This window comes from Hypanus sabinus, chromosome 2 (assembly GCF_030144855.1).
Source record: "Hypanus sabinus isolate sHypSab1 chromosome 2, sHypSab1.hap1, whole genome shotgun sequence".
NCBI classification, from domain to species: domain Eukaryota; kingdom Metazoa; phylum Chordata; class Chondrichthyes; order Myliobatiformes; family Dasyatidae; genus Hypanus; species Hypanus sabinus.
The window spans coordinates 184,801,844-184,819,604 of record NC_082707.1 but is presented as its reverse complement, the minus strand read 5'-3'; the positions used below and the strand labels follow the sequence as shown (position 1 = coordinate 184,819,604).

Below are 17,761 nucleotides of genomic sequence, written 5' to 3'. Positions count from 1 at the left end.
CTTTTACCCCCTTCCATCAGGCAGAAGATACATAAGCTTGAAAGTATGCACCATCAGACACAAGTACAGTTTCTGCCCTGCAATTACAAGACTATTAAATAGTTCCCTTGTACAATAAGTTGGCGTCTTGACCTCACCATCTACCTCATTATGATCTTGCATCTTTCTGCACTTTCTCTACACTTTATTATGCATTTTGTTATTGCTTCTGTTACGAAGGATGAACAGCTTTGATGGGCAGAAGGGTGCGGAGTTGCCCATGTTCCCCCCCCCCCCCCCCCCAGGAGAATCACAAACCGTTACTGTTGCTATGCTGCTAATGAGAGAGAAAGATGTCAGGGAAAACATGCTGGAATTGAAACATCTGCTACAGATAAGAGAGAGATAAAGCAGGGGGAGAGAGAGTTGTTGATTCACCATATTATGACATCTGAAAGACTTATGGCTTCTGAGAGGGTTGTTTACCTTATACCATTCTGTTCATTAAAATTCCTCAGTAGACAGCCGGAGTGGGCTGGTTTGATGGACACAGTGTGACGGCAGGGCCGGTGGGGACTTGTGTGTGTATGTCCACTCATGCCAGAGTGACGAGTCCACCACAGAAGGACAGAGGGGTCATACCTGAATAGCCACAACACATCGACGGATCAAGAACGTAAAGGGTTTGCCTGCCTGTAGCTGTTACTGCTTGCTTGCTCTCTCTCTCTCTCTCTCTCTCCAACAATTACAACACAACCAACATCTACCTCAGCACATATGAACTGAACTTTATACTTTTATATAACAATTCATTATCCCCTAGACATCGATAGAGCTTGTTTATTATTGATTATTATTATACCCACATTTTTAGGTTTATTATTACTAACGTGTATTATCTATAAATTTCCATTATTGATATTGATTTGTGTATTTTACTAATAAACACTGTTGAAAATAGTACCACCAGACTGCAACGGATTCTTCTTTCTCTGCTGGTTAGACACCCAGTTACGGGGTACGTAACACTTCTACCTCAATGCATCTGTTCCGTATGAACAGTATGCAAGACAAGCTTCTGACTGTATCTTGGAACATGCGACAATAATAAACCATTTCCATTTCAATGACTTAAAGCCCACAGGAAGGTCTTATAAGGCATTGTGGATACCAGCCTGTTTTGTCTGGTTATCACAACGATAACTCATTTATATCGGGTTAAGAACATGTTAGCAATTCTACAAAATGAACCATACAAAGTGAAAATAATGAGAATAAGAATTGCCTTGATTCCTGCTGCCTCAATCTGGAGCTTACATAAAAGGAGACGGCAAATTGTATTATTTACAGGCAAGAGTAGTATGTCACCTCTTGTTGACAGGGGAAGCTTGCATTTAATCCGCTTGAAATTTTCTGAAGTCTCTGTAATTTGTACCCTGTCACCAAGTGCAGGAAAGAAAATCCACTGGGAATGTGCACTGCTGCCTCATCCTTAATCCAAGGAAAATCCATATGCTTAGCCATAAGTAATTAAAACTTTTGCACTGCACTGACATACTGCGGTAGAACACTGAATCCACAGGGAAGTCTCAATTACCAGCATGGAGACTGGATTACAGTGACCTCTCAGATTCTCTGCTGAATATGAGGATCATCTGAAAGCGAGAATTCCTCTGTCTGCCCACCCTGGCGGAGGTAAAGTATCTTTTGGCACTGTTGTACGAACGGAGAGGTTCTCCCTGGAGCCAGGGCTGACATTTAATCCTCGACAGACAGGTTATCCAGGCATGATCACATTGCTGGGCAGAACTTGGCATCATCACCTCTACTGCCTCAGAAGGCAAAGGAATTTTGGCATGACCCTAACTTTTATAGATGCACCACAGCGAGCATCCTATCAAGATGCAACACAACTTGGAATAGATTAGATTATTTTTAGATTAGCTTTATTTGTCACATGTACATTGAAACATGTCATTGCATCAATGACTGATACAGTCCGAATATGTGCAATATGTGCCGCCTGAGACCGTTGCAACCAATGGCAACGTCCCACAGACAGTTACAAAACTGTTTTCTTTTCCTACCTCTTCTTTCAAATATGATTCTATATCTAAGCTGTGCGTGTTTGGAACCTATGATTCACATTTTGATGGTGTATCTTTGGGTTGATTGAGTAATCTGGCATTTTGCTGACTCCGTGGGAGTTTGGTGAGGTAGGGAGCCGGGTGTGTGGCCTAGAGGCTTAGGAGGGCACGAGCCCTTGATTGACTCCAGTGGTCTTCTCCAATTGTGGCATTGAGCAAGACTGAAGTCGGTGAAGATGAGCGTGGAGGACGGTGGGTGCACGCCTGCGTATGACCAGGCTTCCTCTGCCGCTCATGAGCTGCTGTTTGAGGAAAAGTGCAGCAGCCTTGTGTTCGACATTGTAAAGACTGATCAGCGAGGCTCGTGCCTGTGGACTCATCTTGAGGGTCTTTGAAATTCATGTTGCATGTGTTACTGGACTCCAGTTACTCTTTTTTTTCTGTTTTAGAGTGGTTTGTTTGGGATGATTGGTGAGGACGGGCACTCCGGTGAAGCCTGGCTCTAAGGCCTGCAGTTGGCTAGCAGCATTGAACTGAACTGAGTGCTCCTGCACTCTTAGGATCAATGTTGATACTCTACATGTTGGCCGCTTGCTTTCTGTCATTTGCGTAATGTTCTTTTGCATGTGGGACGTTTCATGTTTTTCCTGGAACAGGCTCCATGCTGTTTCTTTGTTTCGTGGCTGCCTGTGGGAGGACGAACCTCAGAGTTGTGTTCTGTAAGTGTACTTTGACAATAAATGTACTCTCAACTTTGAAATGTCACCTCGCTTTTGGCACCAACATGGCATGCCCAGAGCTTATTAACCCCAATCGTAGCCTTTGGAATGTGGGAGGAAACCCACACGATCGCAGGGAGAACATTCCAACTCCTGACTGTGGCGGAAATTAAAACCTGTTCACTGGCACGGTAAAGTGCTATGCTAACCACCATGCTACCAAGGTATCTGACTAAAATTACACAACACTGCAGACACAGCTCAATCCATTACAAAAGCCAGTCTCCCCTCCATTGATCCAACTAGACTTCTCGCTGCCTCGGTAAAGCAGCCAGCATAATCAAAGACCCCTGTCACCCTGATCATTTAATCTTCTCCCCACTTCTATTGGGCAGAAAATGAGAAGCTTGAAAACACATGCCACCAGACTCAAGGACATGTTTTACGTCACTATGGTAGACTTGATAAATGATAAATGGGAACTCTTGATCTCTCAACCTTTCTCAAGGAAACCCTTGTACCTTATTTGTCAACCTCCACTGTACTATCTCTGTAACTGTACAGTACTGTAACTGTGCTGCAATATGCTACTGTATTTTTCTTTGTAATGCCTTGATGTCCTTGTGTTTGGAATTGTGTCTGGATGACATATAAACAAGTTTTCTGCTGCATCTCAATAAGTGCGACAATAATGATCTAACTACCAGTTGTTCCCCATGCCAAGACAGTGGAGGGGGGGGGGAGTGATGAGGCATCGTCACTGGGTATAAAACAGCATAGGGCATTTGATCGATGAAAGTTGGGAACTTGGCATGAAGGTCAAAAGGGTGAAAGGAAAGAGAGGCTGTTAGGAAAAATCAAATTGAATTATGAAAAGGAAACCTGTTATGAGCTTTAGAGATTATAGTCAGTGGAATAGAAGAAGTGAAGAAATCGATGTGGTGAACGTGAGGGATCTCACTGAAATTTGCTGAATACTGAAAGGAGGAGAGGATGCTTCTAATAGTGGGAGAGTCTAGGACCAGAGGGCACAGCCTCAGTATACAATAAAATGCCTTTAGAACAGAGATGAGGAGAAATTTATTTCGCCAGAGGGTGGTGAATCTGTGAAATTCATTGTCACAGATGGCTGTGGAGGCCAATCATTGGGTATATTTAAAGAGGAGTTTCTTGATTAGAAGGGGGGGGTCAAAGGGTACGGGGAGAAGGCTGGGAATGGGATACTGAATCAGCCATGATGGAATGGTGAAGCAGATTCAATGGGCTGAAGAACCTAATTCTGCTCCTGTCTCTAACAGCCTTACAGAGGAAAGGGGTGGAGCAAGAGCTGGTGCAGGCAATGGGTGGATCCAGGTGAGGAAGGGTGACAGGCAGCTGGGAAAGGGGAGAGTGATCAAAGCTGGGAGGTGATAGGTGGGCATGACAAAGGGCTGAGTGGTGGAGGTGGATACATTAGGGACATTTAAGAGACTCTTAGGCACATGGATGAATGAGAAAGGAGACAATGTGGGAGGGAAGTAACACACACAAAATGCTGGTGGAACACAGCAGGCCAGGCAGCATCTACAGGGAGAAGCACTGTGGGAGGGAAGTGTTTGATTTTTGAGTAGAAGATCAGCACAACATAGTGGGCTGGACTGTACTGTGATGTAAAGTTCTATATTCCTAAATTCTTCATCCCATCAGATACATCCTACCTTTCCTACAGTTCAACAAGTTGCTCTGCCTCTGTCCCAGTTGTGGCGAGGGGTTTTCAACCGAAAACGCTTGCTCTGTTTCTCTTTCCATTGACGCAGCCTGGCCTGGACTATTTGCAACATTTCTGCAATACCCAACATCTGCAGTTTGGAGGGTTGATTGAGGTTGCAGAAATGCAGAGGGTTAACAGCAGAGAACAGAATAAGGCAGAGAATTTTAAGCTTGAAAGAACCAAAGAACATGTGTTGGAACACGGAACAGAGAAAAGTACAGCGCACGGCACGGCTCCACTTCAAAAACTCAAATCACTGTGTTCTATGGTACAGAAAAAGGCCCTTTGGCCCAAATTATCTGTGCTAATCTCAGTTACTCTCAATTTGTCTGCATTTGGCCCATACCCCTCCAGATCTTCCCTAAGCATGTACCTGTTTAAATGTCTTTTAAACATTGTAATTGTACCTCTGGCAGCTCATTCTATGTCCCTATCACCCTCTGTGTAGAAAACCTGTTCCTATTAAATCATTCTTCTTCCACCCTAAAACTATACCTGTAACGTTCTCCTTCGCGTGTAACGAAACACCGAATTAAACGTCGAGATAAACCACAGTTAATAAGAACCAGATCTCAGTAAGATTAACCATTTACTGTTCACTCTTCACATTAACATATGGTGAAAACTGTTGATAAAACAATACAAGATTGATACAGTATTTGTTCCTTGCTTAATATCACATTTCAAGTGTAAATACTTGCAAAGGTGACTATAACTACCTTACACTAAGGTGCAGTATACAGGGAGAGTTTACCTGCTCCATTGACTACTTTAAATACACTTCCATGCAAACTATCCGCAACTCTTTAACTAACGAAAGCATAAACATTATTGACCGTCGTTACTTCTAACAGGATTGGCATTAACATCTTAGTTCAATATATCGATTATCTATTAACTTACAGCGTTGCTCTCACTGTGATTTCTCATGCCTGCAAAACAACTTCTGCTCAGGTGTGCCTCGTGGTAAGCCCCCCACCCTCGCGCTAATTCCAAACCGGTATTTTCCCACAAGACGCGGCGAAACTGGATGTGACGTCATCGCATGCCAATATATTTTACATGCAATGAATATACTTTAAACACTTCTAATTCTAACTAGAAAGTACTATTGAATGAATTACTAAGCGAAAATATTATAAACTAAATAACTGTCGTAAAGACAGCACAATACCCTTTAGCTTTAGACTCTCTGATCCTGAAAAAAAGACGGTTACCATTCACCTTATCTATGCACCTCAGGATTTTATAAATCTTTACACAATTACCCCTCAATCTCTTACCCCATTGCAGCACAGAAGGATGTCCCTTTAGAACAGAGATGACAAAACATTTCTTTAGCCAGAGGGTTGTGAATTTGTGGAATTCATCACCACAGACAGGTGTGGAGGCCAAGTCATTGGATATTTTTAAAATTGAGGTTGACAGGTTCTTGATTAGTAAGGGCATCAAAGGTTATGGGGCGAAGACAAGAGAATGGAGTTGAGAGGGATAATAAATCAGCCATGATGGAATAGCAGAGCATACTCGATGGGCCAAATAGCCTAATCCCGCTCTTATGTCACATGGTCTCCCAGCAGAGTCTACTTCACTGAAGTAGATTTCTTTCATATAGGATAATCCACCAACCACGGTGTAGACGTAGGTTGAAAAATACCCACTGCTTCAGGCTCCACTCATCATTAAAGGACCTTAGCAAAGAATCGTAAAACTCTCTAAAACTATTCCACCACTTGGGGGCACTCCTAGTCCATCTCTTAACCAACTGACTTTTTCCAATACGTGCTTTTGTTTTGGTCAAAACTTGCATTTTAAAAAACAATGGTTTTAATTGTTTCTTTAAGCTTTAAAAGTATCTGTAGAATATTGGTGGATACATTCTTTTTGATTTAGGCACATAATGTTCTAGTAGCCAACTGCTACTGCACTGCAGATATCTGGGAGGATTGCTGTCAACTCTCAATTTCATATGGTTATCTAGGACATTTAAAAATACTCCTGTGAGTAATGTAGCACACCATAACCACAGCAGTCAACCACGAGCCTCAACACTTTTGGACCAGTGGGGAGCACATCAAAAAATATCTTTATATCACCCATTTAATGTAAGTTTGTCATCTGCTGAGGGCTAGATCTGTGACATTGTATGGTGACCCAGCTCTGTACAAGAAAACCAGATATGACTTGTGGAGGGCTATTTCAAGAGCGAAGAGACAATTACAAGTGAGGTTGGAGGCAACATCGGATGCACATCAACTCTGGTATGGTTTGCAGGAAATTACTTCCTACAAGTGAAACCCAATAGCATGAATGACAGCATTGCTTCAGTCCATACGAGCTCAACACTTTCTATGCCCACTTTAAAAGGGAGAGTACGACTACAGCTGTGAAGATCCCTGCTGCACCCAGCAACCCTGTGATCTCTGTCTCGGAGGCAAATGTAAGGCTATCGTTCTGGAGCGTGAACTCTCACAGGGCTGCAGGCCCCAATGAAGTAACTGGTCAGGCTCTGAAAACTTGCAGCAACCAACTGGCGGGAGTATTCAAGGGCAGTTTCAGCCTCTCACCGCTACGGTCAGAAGTTTCCACCTGTTCAAAAGGCAACAATCATACCAGTGCCCGTGAAGAGTAGTGTGAGCTGCCTTAATGATGATCAGCCAGTAGCACTCACATCTTCCGTGATGAAATGCTTTGAGAGGTTGGTCATGGCTAGAATCAACTCCTGCCTCAGCAAAGACCTGCATCCAGAGCAATTTGCCTATTGCCACAATGGCAGATACACAGCCTTTACACAGCCTTCAATCACCTGGACAATACAAATACCTTCGTCAGGATGCTGTTCATTGACTATAGATCAGAATTTAACATCATCATTCCCACAGTCCTAATCAAAAAGCTGCAGAATCTGGCCCTCTGTACCTCCCTCTGCAACTGGATCCTCGACTTCCTAACCAAGAGACAACAATCTGTGCAGACCGGAAATAATATCTCCTCCTCCCTGACAATCAACACTGGCACACCTCTGCTCTCTCTATACCCATAACTGAGTGGCTAAATATAGCTCAAATGCCATCTACAAATTCCCTGATGATACAACCACTGTTGGCAGAATCTTAGATGGGAGACAAGAGGGCATACAGGAGCAAGGTATACCAGCCAGTTGAGAGGTGTTGCAGCAACAACATTGCACTCTATGTCAGTAAGACCAAAGACTTCAGGAAGGGTAAGAGGAAGGAACACATACCAATCCTCACAGAGGGATCAGAAGTGGAGAAAGTGAGCAGTTTCATGTTTCTGGGTGTCAAGGTGTTTGAGAATCTAACATATCGATGCAGCTAAATAGGAGACCAGACAGTGGCTATATTTCGTGAGGAGTTTGAGGAGATTTGGTTTGTCACCTAAAATACTTGAAAACATCTACAGATGTGCCATGGAGAGCATTCTGACTGGCTGCATCACCGTCTGGTGTGGGGGTGGAGCACTGCACAGGATTGAAAGAAACCATGTTAAGTTGCAAAATTAGTCAGCTCCATCCTGGGTACTAGCCTCTGTGGTATCCAAGACATCTTCAAGGAGCGGTGCCTCAGAAAGGCGACATCCATTATTAAGGACCTCTATCACCCAGGACATGCCCTCTCCTCATTATTACCATCAGGTAGAAGGTACAGAAGCCTGAAGACACATACTCAGTGATTCAGGAACAGCTTCTTCCCCTCTGCCATCCGATTCCTAAATGGACATTGAACCCATGAACACTATTTTTTTTTGTTTTTATATTATTTCTGTTTTTGCACTAGTCTTAATTTAACTACTTAATATACGCACGCTGTATACACTTACTGCAATTGATTTATTTTATTTCTCTCTATATAATCATGTATTGCATTGTACTGCTGCCACTAAGTTAACAAATTTCACAACATACGCCGGTGATATTAATCCTGATTCAAATTAATGTAATGAAAAGATTCTAAGTCACTTCACAAAAATTACACTTACCACATAATGAGGTACCAAAAGCTATTAGGGAGCTTCTTAAAGAGGCTTCACAGCAAGAGCTTAAAGTGAGATTAGTCTCAGAGTGTCTCCTTCTCAGTCAGTTTGTAAGTCCTTTGATACAATTAATTTGTCTAATTTATGAAAAGGAGAATGGTGTAGAAAGGGAATCCACGGACATGGACTTTTGGCATCCAAGGACATGGCTGGCAACAGAAACAAACAGGAGGGTGAACAAAAAGCTGTAACACAATGATCCATGGGCTGAACACTGCAGAAGAGACTCGAAAGCAACATTGAGAGATGCAAGACCCAGAGAACTTCAAAGCGGGTGTCAATACTGACTACCATGCACAGGGGTGGTTGCTGAATGGGGCCTGGTGCAGGTTAACATTTCGACAGCAGAGCTGTGGAGAATGGGATGACCAGAAGCAAACTCATTAAAATAACTGAAGTTTGTTAACAACCTCAACTGAGGACTTTGGAGAGGACAGATCAAGCAGGAGTAAGTCATGTCACTTTGCAAGTCCGTAGTCTTGTTTCCACCTGCACAATACAGCCTGAGCTCGTACCTAAGGTAAATCTCACTCTGAGAACGCAGGCTCTGGTCACTTTTCATAGAGTGTCTGGGGAAGGGAATGGAGTTGGTAGCTGAAGAACCAAGATTGTGACGAGGACTGAAGACAAAGCCTTTTGTTCTCCAGTTTCTTTAGCTGGTTCAGCATTAGGGAAACACTTTCAATTCAGAGACGGTGGTAGTTTTATGGTCACACCACACCTCTTCCATCCTCTGAACCTGCACTACTACAACTAGAACCATTCCATCTCTTCACTTTGCTTTTCCCAATACCCCTCAACTTTTCTCTGCAACTCTATCATTTCTAAGTTATTTTTAATCAAAGGACAAGAGGCTGAAAGGTTATTTTTCTCTTAGCGTATACTACCCAACATGCTGAGTACCTCTAGTTCTGGTTTCCAATTTCTAGCATGTGCGATGTTTATTACGTCACAGTTACATCGAGCTGGTTGAATTCTGACCTCCAGTGCTATATCTGAGTGGAATCTGCATGTTTTTCCTGTGACCCAGTGAATACTCCCAGGTGATCCGGTTTCCTCCCGCATCCAAAAGACATGCTGGTTGGTGAAATGATTGACTTCTAGGAATTAACTCCAGCGCTGTGGGTTGTAAGAGAATCAGACGGGAATTTATGAGTAAAGATTAAAGATGAACTTTATTTGTCACACGTACAGTGAAATGTGCCATTTGCCAACAACAACTAACACAGCCCGAGAATGTGCTGGGAGCATCCCTACACGTCTCCATGCTTCTGGCAGCAGCAAATATATTACTTACTATAATTCACACTTCTTCCTATTATGTATTGCATAACAACAAATGCCGGTGATATTAAACATGATTCTGATCTATTATATGGTTTCCAGGCAAGGATAGAAGCAGGCAAGTGCTTATCAGGCAATTTTAAATGAAGATAAAGTATAGACATTTGTCTGAAAAGCTACAGACAGGTCAGAAAGTACAAAAATCGATTATATTGGCAAAGCACAACACAAATGACTCTGGTTAGAGACATTGCAGTAAAGTAACAGAGGAGAAAATATGATCGGAAGCATTCAAACAAAAAAGGCATGGCTTGGAGAACTGGGAGGCTGGCGATGAAATGTGAAGGGTCAGAGAATTAGCGGCATATTTGGAAATGAAGGTGATTGGCTAGGGAGGAGGGAGGAGAGGCTTAAAAAAAGTGCCCAATGAGAAAAGGAATAACTGTATCAGCCAGTGCTTAGGATAAAACAGGAAGCTGTATTCTCAGCAGTTTAGTGGAATATCAAATTCAAATGATCAGAATATGTCTCCCAAGGACAAGGTAAGTTTGGAGTTAGCATGGAAGGGAAAGACTAGATTGATCTTGGAGTAGGTTTAGCACATAGAATATTGTGTTAGTTCTGGTCACCTCGTTTGAGGAAGAATGTGGAAGCTTTAGAGAGGGTGCAGAGGAATCAGAATCAGATTTAATTTCACCAGCACATGTTGTGGAATTTGCTAACTTTACAACAGCAGTACAATGAAATACATGATAAATAAATATAGAGAAAAAAATTACATTAAATATACGTACGTCTATTAAATAATTAAGTTAAAATAAATAGAGCAAAATAACAGAAATTTTAAAAATAGCGAGGTAGTGTTCATTGGGTTTACTGTCCATTTAGAAATCAGATGGCAGAAGGCCAGAAGCTGTTCCTGAATCGCTGAGTGTGTGCCTTCTGACTCCTGTACCTGCTTCCCAAAGATAACAGTGTGAACAGGGCAAGTCCTGGGTGGTGGGGATCTTTAGTGACGAAAGCCTAAAGCACCACTTCTTGAATGTGTCTTGGATACTACAGAAGCTAGACACCAAGATGGAGCTGACTAATTTTACAGGTTTCTGCAACTTGGTTCAATCTTGGGCTGTAGCTCTCCCCCACACCCCAAACCATTTAGTGATGCAGCCAGTCAGAATGTGCTCCACGGTACATTTGTAGAAGTTCTCAAGTGTTTTAGTTGACAAACCAAATCTCCTCAAACTCCTAATGAAATATAGCCACTGTCTCACCTTCTTTATAGCTGCATCAATATGTCCTGTCCAGGTTAGATCCTTAAAGATATTGACACCCAGGAATTTGAAATTGCTCACTCTCTCCATTTCTGATTGGCTCACACTTCTTTGTCTTCCTGAGGTCCACCATCAGCTCTTTCATACTACTGATGCTGAGTGCAAGGTTGTTGCTGTGACATCACTCAACCAGCTGGTATATGTTACTCCTGTATGCCCTTTTGTCACCATCTGAAATTCTGCAACAATGGTTGTATCGTGAGCTATGTCTAGCCACACAGTCACAGGCATAGAAGGAGTAGAGCAGTGGGCTAAGCACACATCCCTGTGGTGCACGTGTGTTAACTGTCAGCGACGTGCAGATGTTACTTCCAACCCGCATAGATTGTGGTCTTCCGGTTAGGAAGTAGAAGATCCATTTGCAGAGGGAGGTACAAAGGCCCAGGTTCTGTAGCTTTTCGATCATGGCTGTAGGAATGATGCTGTTAAATGATGAGCTACAGCCAATAAACAGCATCCTGACATTTGCATTGTCCAAACGGTCCAAGGCTGCATGGAAAGCCATTGAAATCACATATGCTGCAGATATATCATTGCAGTGGGTTGAGGTCCTTCCTGAGATGGCTGTTGACTCCAGCCATGATCAGCCTCTCAAGGGATTTCGGCCCTGTAGATGCGAGTGCTACTAGATAGTAGTCATTGAGGCAGCACATCCTGCTCTTCTTGGGCTCTGCTACAGTGGTTGATCTTTGGAAGCAGGTGGGAACTTGCAACTGCAGCAGTGAGAGATTTAAAATGTCTTTGAATACTCCCGCCAGTTGGTTGGCACAGGTTTTCAGAGCCTTACCAGGTTCGCCATCAGGACCTACTGCTTTGCGAGGGCTCACCCTCTTGAAAGACAGTCTGATGTCAGCCTCCAAGACAAGAGATCAGATGGTGCAAGGACCCTCATAGCTATGGTTTTATTCCCCCTTTCAAAGTGAGCAAAAAAGGAGCTGAGCACGTCTGGTTGTGAAGCATCACTGCCATTCAAGTTGGATTTTGCTTCATAGTAAGTAATGGCTTGCAAACCCTGCCAGAGTTGACTTGCATCCAATGTCGCCTCCAACCTCTCCCGGAATTGTTTCTTGGCTTTTGAAATAGCCCTCCACAAGTCATACCTGGTTTTCTTACATAGACCTGGATCACCAGATTTAAATACCACAGATCTAGCCCTCAGCAGACTACAACCTTCTAGTTCATCCACAGCTTTTGGTTTGGGAATGTACAGCATGGTTTTCATGAAGTCAGTGACAACTCGAAGATGACTCCCTGAATACAGTCCAGTCCACTGACTAAAAAGAGATTTACTAGGAAGCTGCCTGAACATGTCTTATGAGGGTAGGCTGAGTGAGCTAGGCCTTTTCTCTTTGGAGTGAAGGAGGATGAGAGGTGACTTGACAGAGATAATGTAAGATGATAAGAGGCATCAACTAAGTAGAAAACTAGACTTTCCAAAGCAGAAATGGCTTATACAAGGGGGCATAATTTTAAGGTGACTGGAGGAAAGTACAGGGGAGAGATGTAATAAGTTTTTTTGTTTTTACACAGAGCGGCGTGTACATGGAAAATACTGCCTGGGATGGTGGTAGAGATAGGCACATTAGAGGCATTTTAGAGATGCATTTATGAAAAAAAAATGGAGGGCTATGGAGAAGGGAAGGGTTAGATCGATGTTGGAGCAAGTTAAAGGGTTGGCATAATAATGTGAGTCACAGGACCAGTACTGTGCTGTAATGTTCTATGTTTTAAAAGGTCAGTACTACATCGCAGGTTGAAGTGCCTATATAGTGTTATAACGTTTTATGTTCGATGAAGAGAGATAGGAGGTGCAACTTACGGGAGATGGGCTGGAGAATTTTATCAGGAACCCCATTTCCTGTACTCCTCAGATAGAAGTGAGCAATCCGCTGCACTCTCCGTGCAAAGACTACAGAATTTCTCCACTGTATCCTACTTTATTTTTATCCCTCAGTGAAAATCACCTCAACTGTTTGATGAAGGGTCTTGGCCTGAAACACTGACCGCGTATTGACCTGCCTGACCTGTTGAGTTCCTCGAGCATTTTGTGGGTGTTGTTCTGGATTGCCAGCACCTGCAGAACCTCTTGCGTTTACCTAAACAGTTTGCTGTTTTGGGGCAATTAACTGTGAGAACTATGCTGCAAGTGCTTGATCTTAAAGTAGTCATGAAATTGACATTATTAGTGTAAAATGTGCTGGAGTGTGCTGCCTGGTATGGTGTTAAAGGCAAATACATTGAGGCTTTTGAGAGATGTTTGGATAGGCACATGGATGTAAGGAAGATGGAGAGATATGGCAATGGTATAGGTAGGAGGGATTGGTGTTTGGGTGTTTCCAATTTGCTTTTTAGTTGGTTCTGCAAAATATTGTGGGCCAAATGGCCTGTTCCTGAGCTGTACTGCTCTATGTTCTATGTTAAAATTACTGTAGATAGGCAAATTCTTTTTGGATTAATATGGAGCTACCATGCCATTATATTGCTGATATGTTCATAATCTAACGTTTTCACATTTTTGAGTTACACAGCATGGAAACGGGCCATTTAGTCCAATCCATGCATTCAGACCAAGATGTTTATCAAACTAGTCCCATTTGCTGGAATTTGGCTCATATATATCGCTCTAAACCTTTTCTATCCGTGTAACTGTCGAAATGTCTCCTACACATTGTAATTGTACCCACCTCGACCACTTCCTCTGACAGCTCATTCCATATACTCACCACTCTCTGTATGAAAAGTTTCCACTCAGGTTTTTCTTTAACCCTTCACACCTTAAACTCATGGCATAAACATTAAAGATTCTGTACATGCATGAAATCTTAAGGAACTCAGTAAGTCAGGCAGCATTAACACAGGGGAATAAACTGCAGATGTTTAAAGCAGAGATGTTAAACCTATATCCTCTGGCTCAGACTCCCCTACCCTGAGAGAAAAACGAAAAGGTGACCACGCAACTTACTGTATCAACACAAACGCAGGATAGTCTGCTGGTTCAAGCATCACACACAAAATGCTGGAGTCAGTAGGGTAGTCAACATCTATAATAAAAGAGTACAGTCGACGTTTCGGGCTGAGACCCTTCATCAGGACGGGAGAGAAAAAGATGAGGAGTCAGAGAAGGTGGGGGTGAGGGGAAGAAGAAACACAAGGTGAATGGTGAAACCGGGAAGTGGGGGAGAGAGGTGAAGTAAAGGGCTGGGAAGTTGATTGGTGAAAGAGATACAGGGCTGGAGAAGGGGGCGTCTGACCGGAGAGGACAGGAAAGGTGAGGGAGGGAAATGGGAATGGGAAATTGTGAGGGGGACACACCATTACCTGAAGTTTAAGAAATCGATGTTCATGCTGTGAGGTTGGAGGCTACCCAGATGGAATACAAGGTGTGGCACCTCCAAGCTGAGTGCAGCCTCATTGCGACTACAGAGGAGGCCGTGGACTGACATGTCAGAATGGGAAAGGGAAGTGGAATTAAAATGGGTGGCCACTGGAAGATCCCCCTTTTTCTGGTGGACAGGGTGTAGGTGCTTGGCAAAGCAGTATCCCAATCACACCGGATCTCACCGACACACAGGAAGCCACACTGGATACAGACTCACAGGTGAAGAGTCGCCTCACCTGGAAAGGACTGCTTGGGACCCTGAATGGTAGTGAGGGAGGAGGTGTAGGGGCAGGTGTAGCAGCAGAAAGACGTGCATGATAGTGGAATATCTGGCAGAAGTTACAGAGAATTACGTGGTGGATGTGGAGGATGGTGGGTGGTAGGTGAGGATAAAAGGGTGGCGCGAGGACAGGGTGAGGGCAGACGTCTGCAAAATGGAAGAGGTGCAGTTGAGGATAGATAGCGTTGATGGTGAAAGAAGGGAAGTCCCTCAGTCTGCATCACACAGCATCTATGGAGAGGAATAAACAGTCAAAGCTTCATTATCTCCACAACCGTACAGCTACCTTGTGCTGTACAGCCACTCCAAAGCAATAAATTTCTCTACATTTTGTACGTCAGTGATAATAAACCTGATTCTGATTTGTACGTTTAGAAACCTTTCTAAAGGTCACCCCTCAGCCTGACTCTCTAAGAATAAAAGACCCAGCCTACCCAGCCTCTCATTGTAAGCAAAGCCAAAAGCACACTGTATACAGTTTACAGCTTTTATAATCACGTGGTGGGTTGACTTGGTTCAATAACAAACACTACCAAGCAGCTTCAGCTCCTTAGTGACACTGAGCACCCCGTCAACCCCACCTCATCGAAGACCAAGACACATCACTCCTGGCAGGGCTGGGGGTGAGGGTGGGGAGGGCCAGGTCCATCCAAACTAAAGAAGCGGAAACAATCAAGGGTTGTCAGAGATCCAGAAGTTTACGTGCCAAATATTTAACAATCAACTGTTGCTCCACTCAGACACCTTTAATGCCACCAAAAGGCCTCGGGGCCTTTCACAGGACTGAGTCAGAAATGCTCAGACTACATCAGACAATTATAAAATGGCTAACCTTTGCAAATGGCTCTTATAGCTCCTTTGCAAGGTATTCATGTCAGAAGTAACAAATACAGCTTTACAGCTGCCCATGCACTTTAGTAGTTACACTAACTGTGGCATTTATAGAGCAAATCCAAGCACACAAAGGCCAGGCCGGTGATAAATTTTGCCTCAATATAAAGGGCATGTGACATGCATAATCAACAATGAAAAGCTCCTTGTGGTTTCATTTTTAACTACAGTTCTGTTTCAATCTGCCTTGACCAAATTAATGGTATTTGCATTAAGTATATGCTTTCAGCACTACAATAAAAGTTTTAGGGAGAGTGATGTGGTGGTGGGGGGGGGGGGTAACAGTTAGATTAGGGTATAGGGACAGGAATGTTGAGTTAGAGGTCAGCTCTGCATTCAAAGGCCAGTGATATGGATAGGTGAAGGATATTCATAGTCTATGCCTCCACTCTATGCTCAGAGGCCAGCAACGTGGACAGATGACAAAGGACATGCATGGATGCCTGGCTGTCCCAGGTTGGTGGTTCCCATGATCGGACTGAGGAAGCACGAGGGTCAGTCAGTCAGCAGTCCTGGAGTTCAAGGTGATATCAGCCAGTCTGGGAGTCAATACCAAAGATCAAAGGTCAATCAGAAGTCTGGAAATCGAAGCTCAAAGCCAAACCCTGAAGAGTGGAGACTGTTCTGGAGTTAGAGGGGCGCCTGTCTGTCTCTGTGTATATATGTAACAGGACTTGTTCTGCTGTTGTTGTGTTGAGATTTTTGTGTTCTATGTTGTTCTGCTAGGCATTTTGTGCATGCTATATTGGCACTGGAACGTGTGGCGATACTTGCGGGCTCTCCCCAGCACATCCAGGTCTGTTGGTTGCTTCAATGAGCGTGTGATAAATAAATCTGACTCTGAATCTGAGATATTGATCTTATCTTTTTGCTTTCTGAAGACACTAGCCTTACCTCGAGGGATTGCTGGAAAGGGACAAGATGCTTGAAGTTACAAAACAGAGATCCGGGGAAAGATTGATACATCCTAAGCCAGAGGACAGCAACCAGTAATGAGATTTTGGGTTGAATTATCTCCCTTCTTAGTCCAGGGATAGTGATGACAAATCATCAAAACATCTCTGCTGAGATAAGCACCAAGAGAGCACAAAATCTGTGCAAAAGGACACCAGACAACTGAGTAATCGGATGTCACTTACTGTGTAATACATAGAACCTCTGGTGAATTCATTAACGCTATGAAGAAAAGCCAGCTTTACCTGTGCCTTGGTTGTCAGCCCAGCAACGCTCTCGGGTTTGAAGAAGGTGAAGTCAATGAGGGCCTGGAAAAGGGCAATGGCTTTTTCCGAATGGCCGGTCTGTCGTAAGAAATGACATTGTTGCAGGAAAATTGCTGTAAAAGGAGAGAAAAGCAGTTAGTCACATCATTGAATGCAGCAGAACAAAGTGATACAAATGTCAAAAACAGCTCCTAGACTTTTATTTAGTTCGTTGAACAGTAACGGCCCTTCAGCCCACAAAGCTGTGAAAACTATTTAACTTACTCTAAGAGCCACCTAACCCTTCCCTACCACACAGCCCTCCAAATCTCTTTCATCCATTAGCCTCTTAAATGTCCCTAATGTACCTATCTCTACCAGCATATTCCATACACCTACGTACAGAAAATTACAGGAAGTCCCCGGGTTACGAACGAGTTCCATTCCTAAGTCTGTCTTTAAGTTGGATTTGTACTTAAGTCGGAACAGATACATCTGGTATTATTTAGCGTCAGTTAGTCAAACATTTGTCTTAGTATATAATATATATTTTACCTTTCTATGCACATAAAACACTTAAGAAACACATGTATTTAATAATTAAACCACTGCATTGCTTAGTAATAATTGTAGCTTTCATCAGGGCAAGGCCTTTTGAGTGCTCCATTATTCTCATTTTATCCTTTAAAACTGTTCCGATCATTAACCGACTGTAGCCTAACGCTTTTCCAATGACCGATGGTGTTTCATCTCTTTCCGATTGCTTTATTATTTCCACTTTATTTCCGATCGTGATTGTTTTCCGTTAA

At 43.2% G+C, this 17,761-nt stretch overlaps 1 protein-coding gene across 3 annotated transcripts in view; it reads right to left on the bottom strand.

Annotated features, from left to right (window-relative positions):
* The window catches only part of nrde2 (NRDE-2, necessary for RNA interference, domain containing), a 109,630-nt gene that overhangs the window by 58,067 nt on the left and 33,802 nt on the right, over positions 1–17,761 (bottom strand). For all 3 annotated transcript variants that reach the window (XM_059961201.1, XM_059961209.1, XM_059961216.1), the window contains one exon: positions 16,953–17,086. In XM_059961201.1, the coding sequence (XP_059817184.1) occupies positions 16,953–17,086 (134 nt within the window). The remainder of the gene's footprint in view (positions 1–16,952; positions 17,087–17,761) is intronic.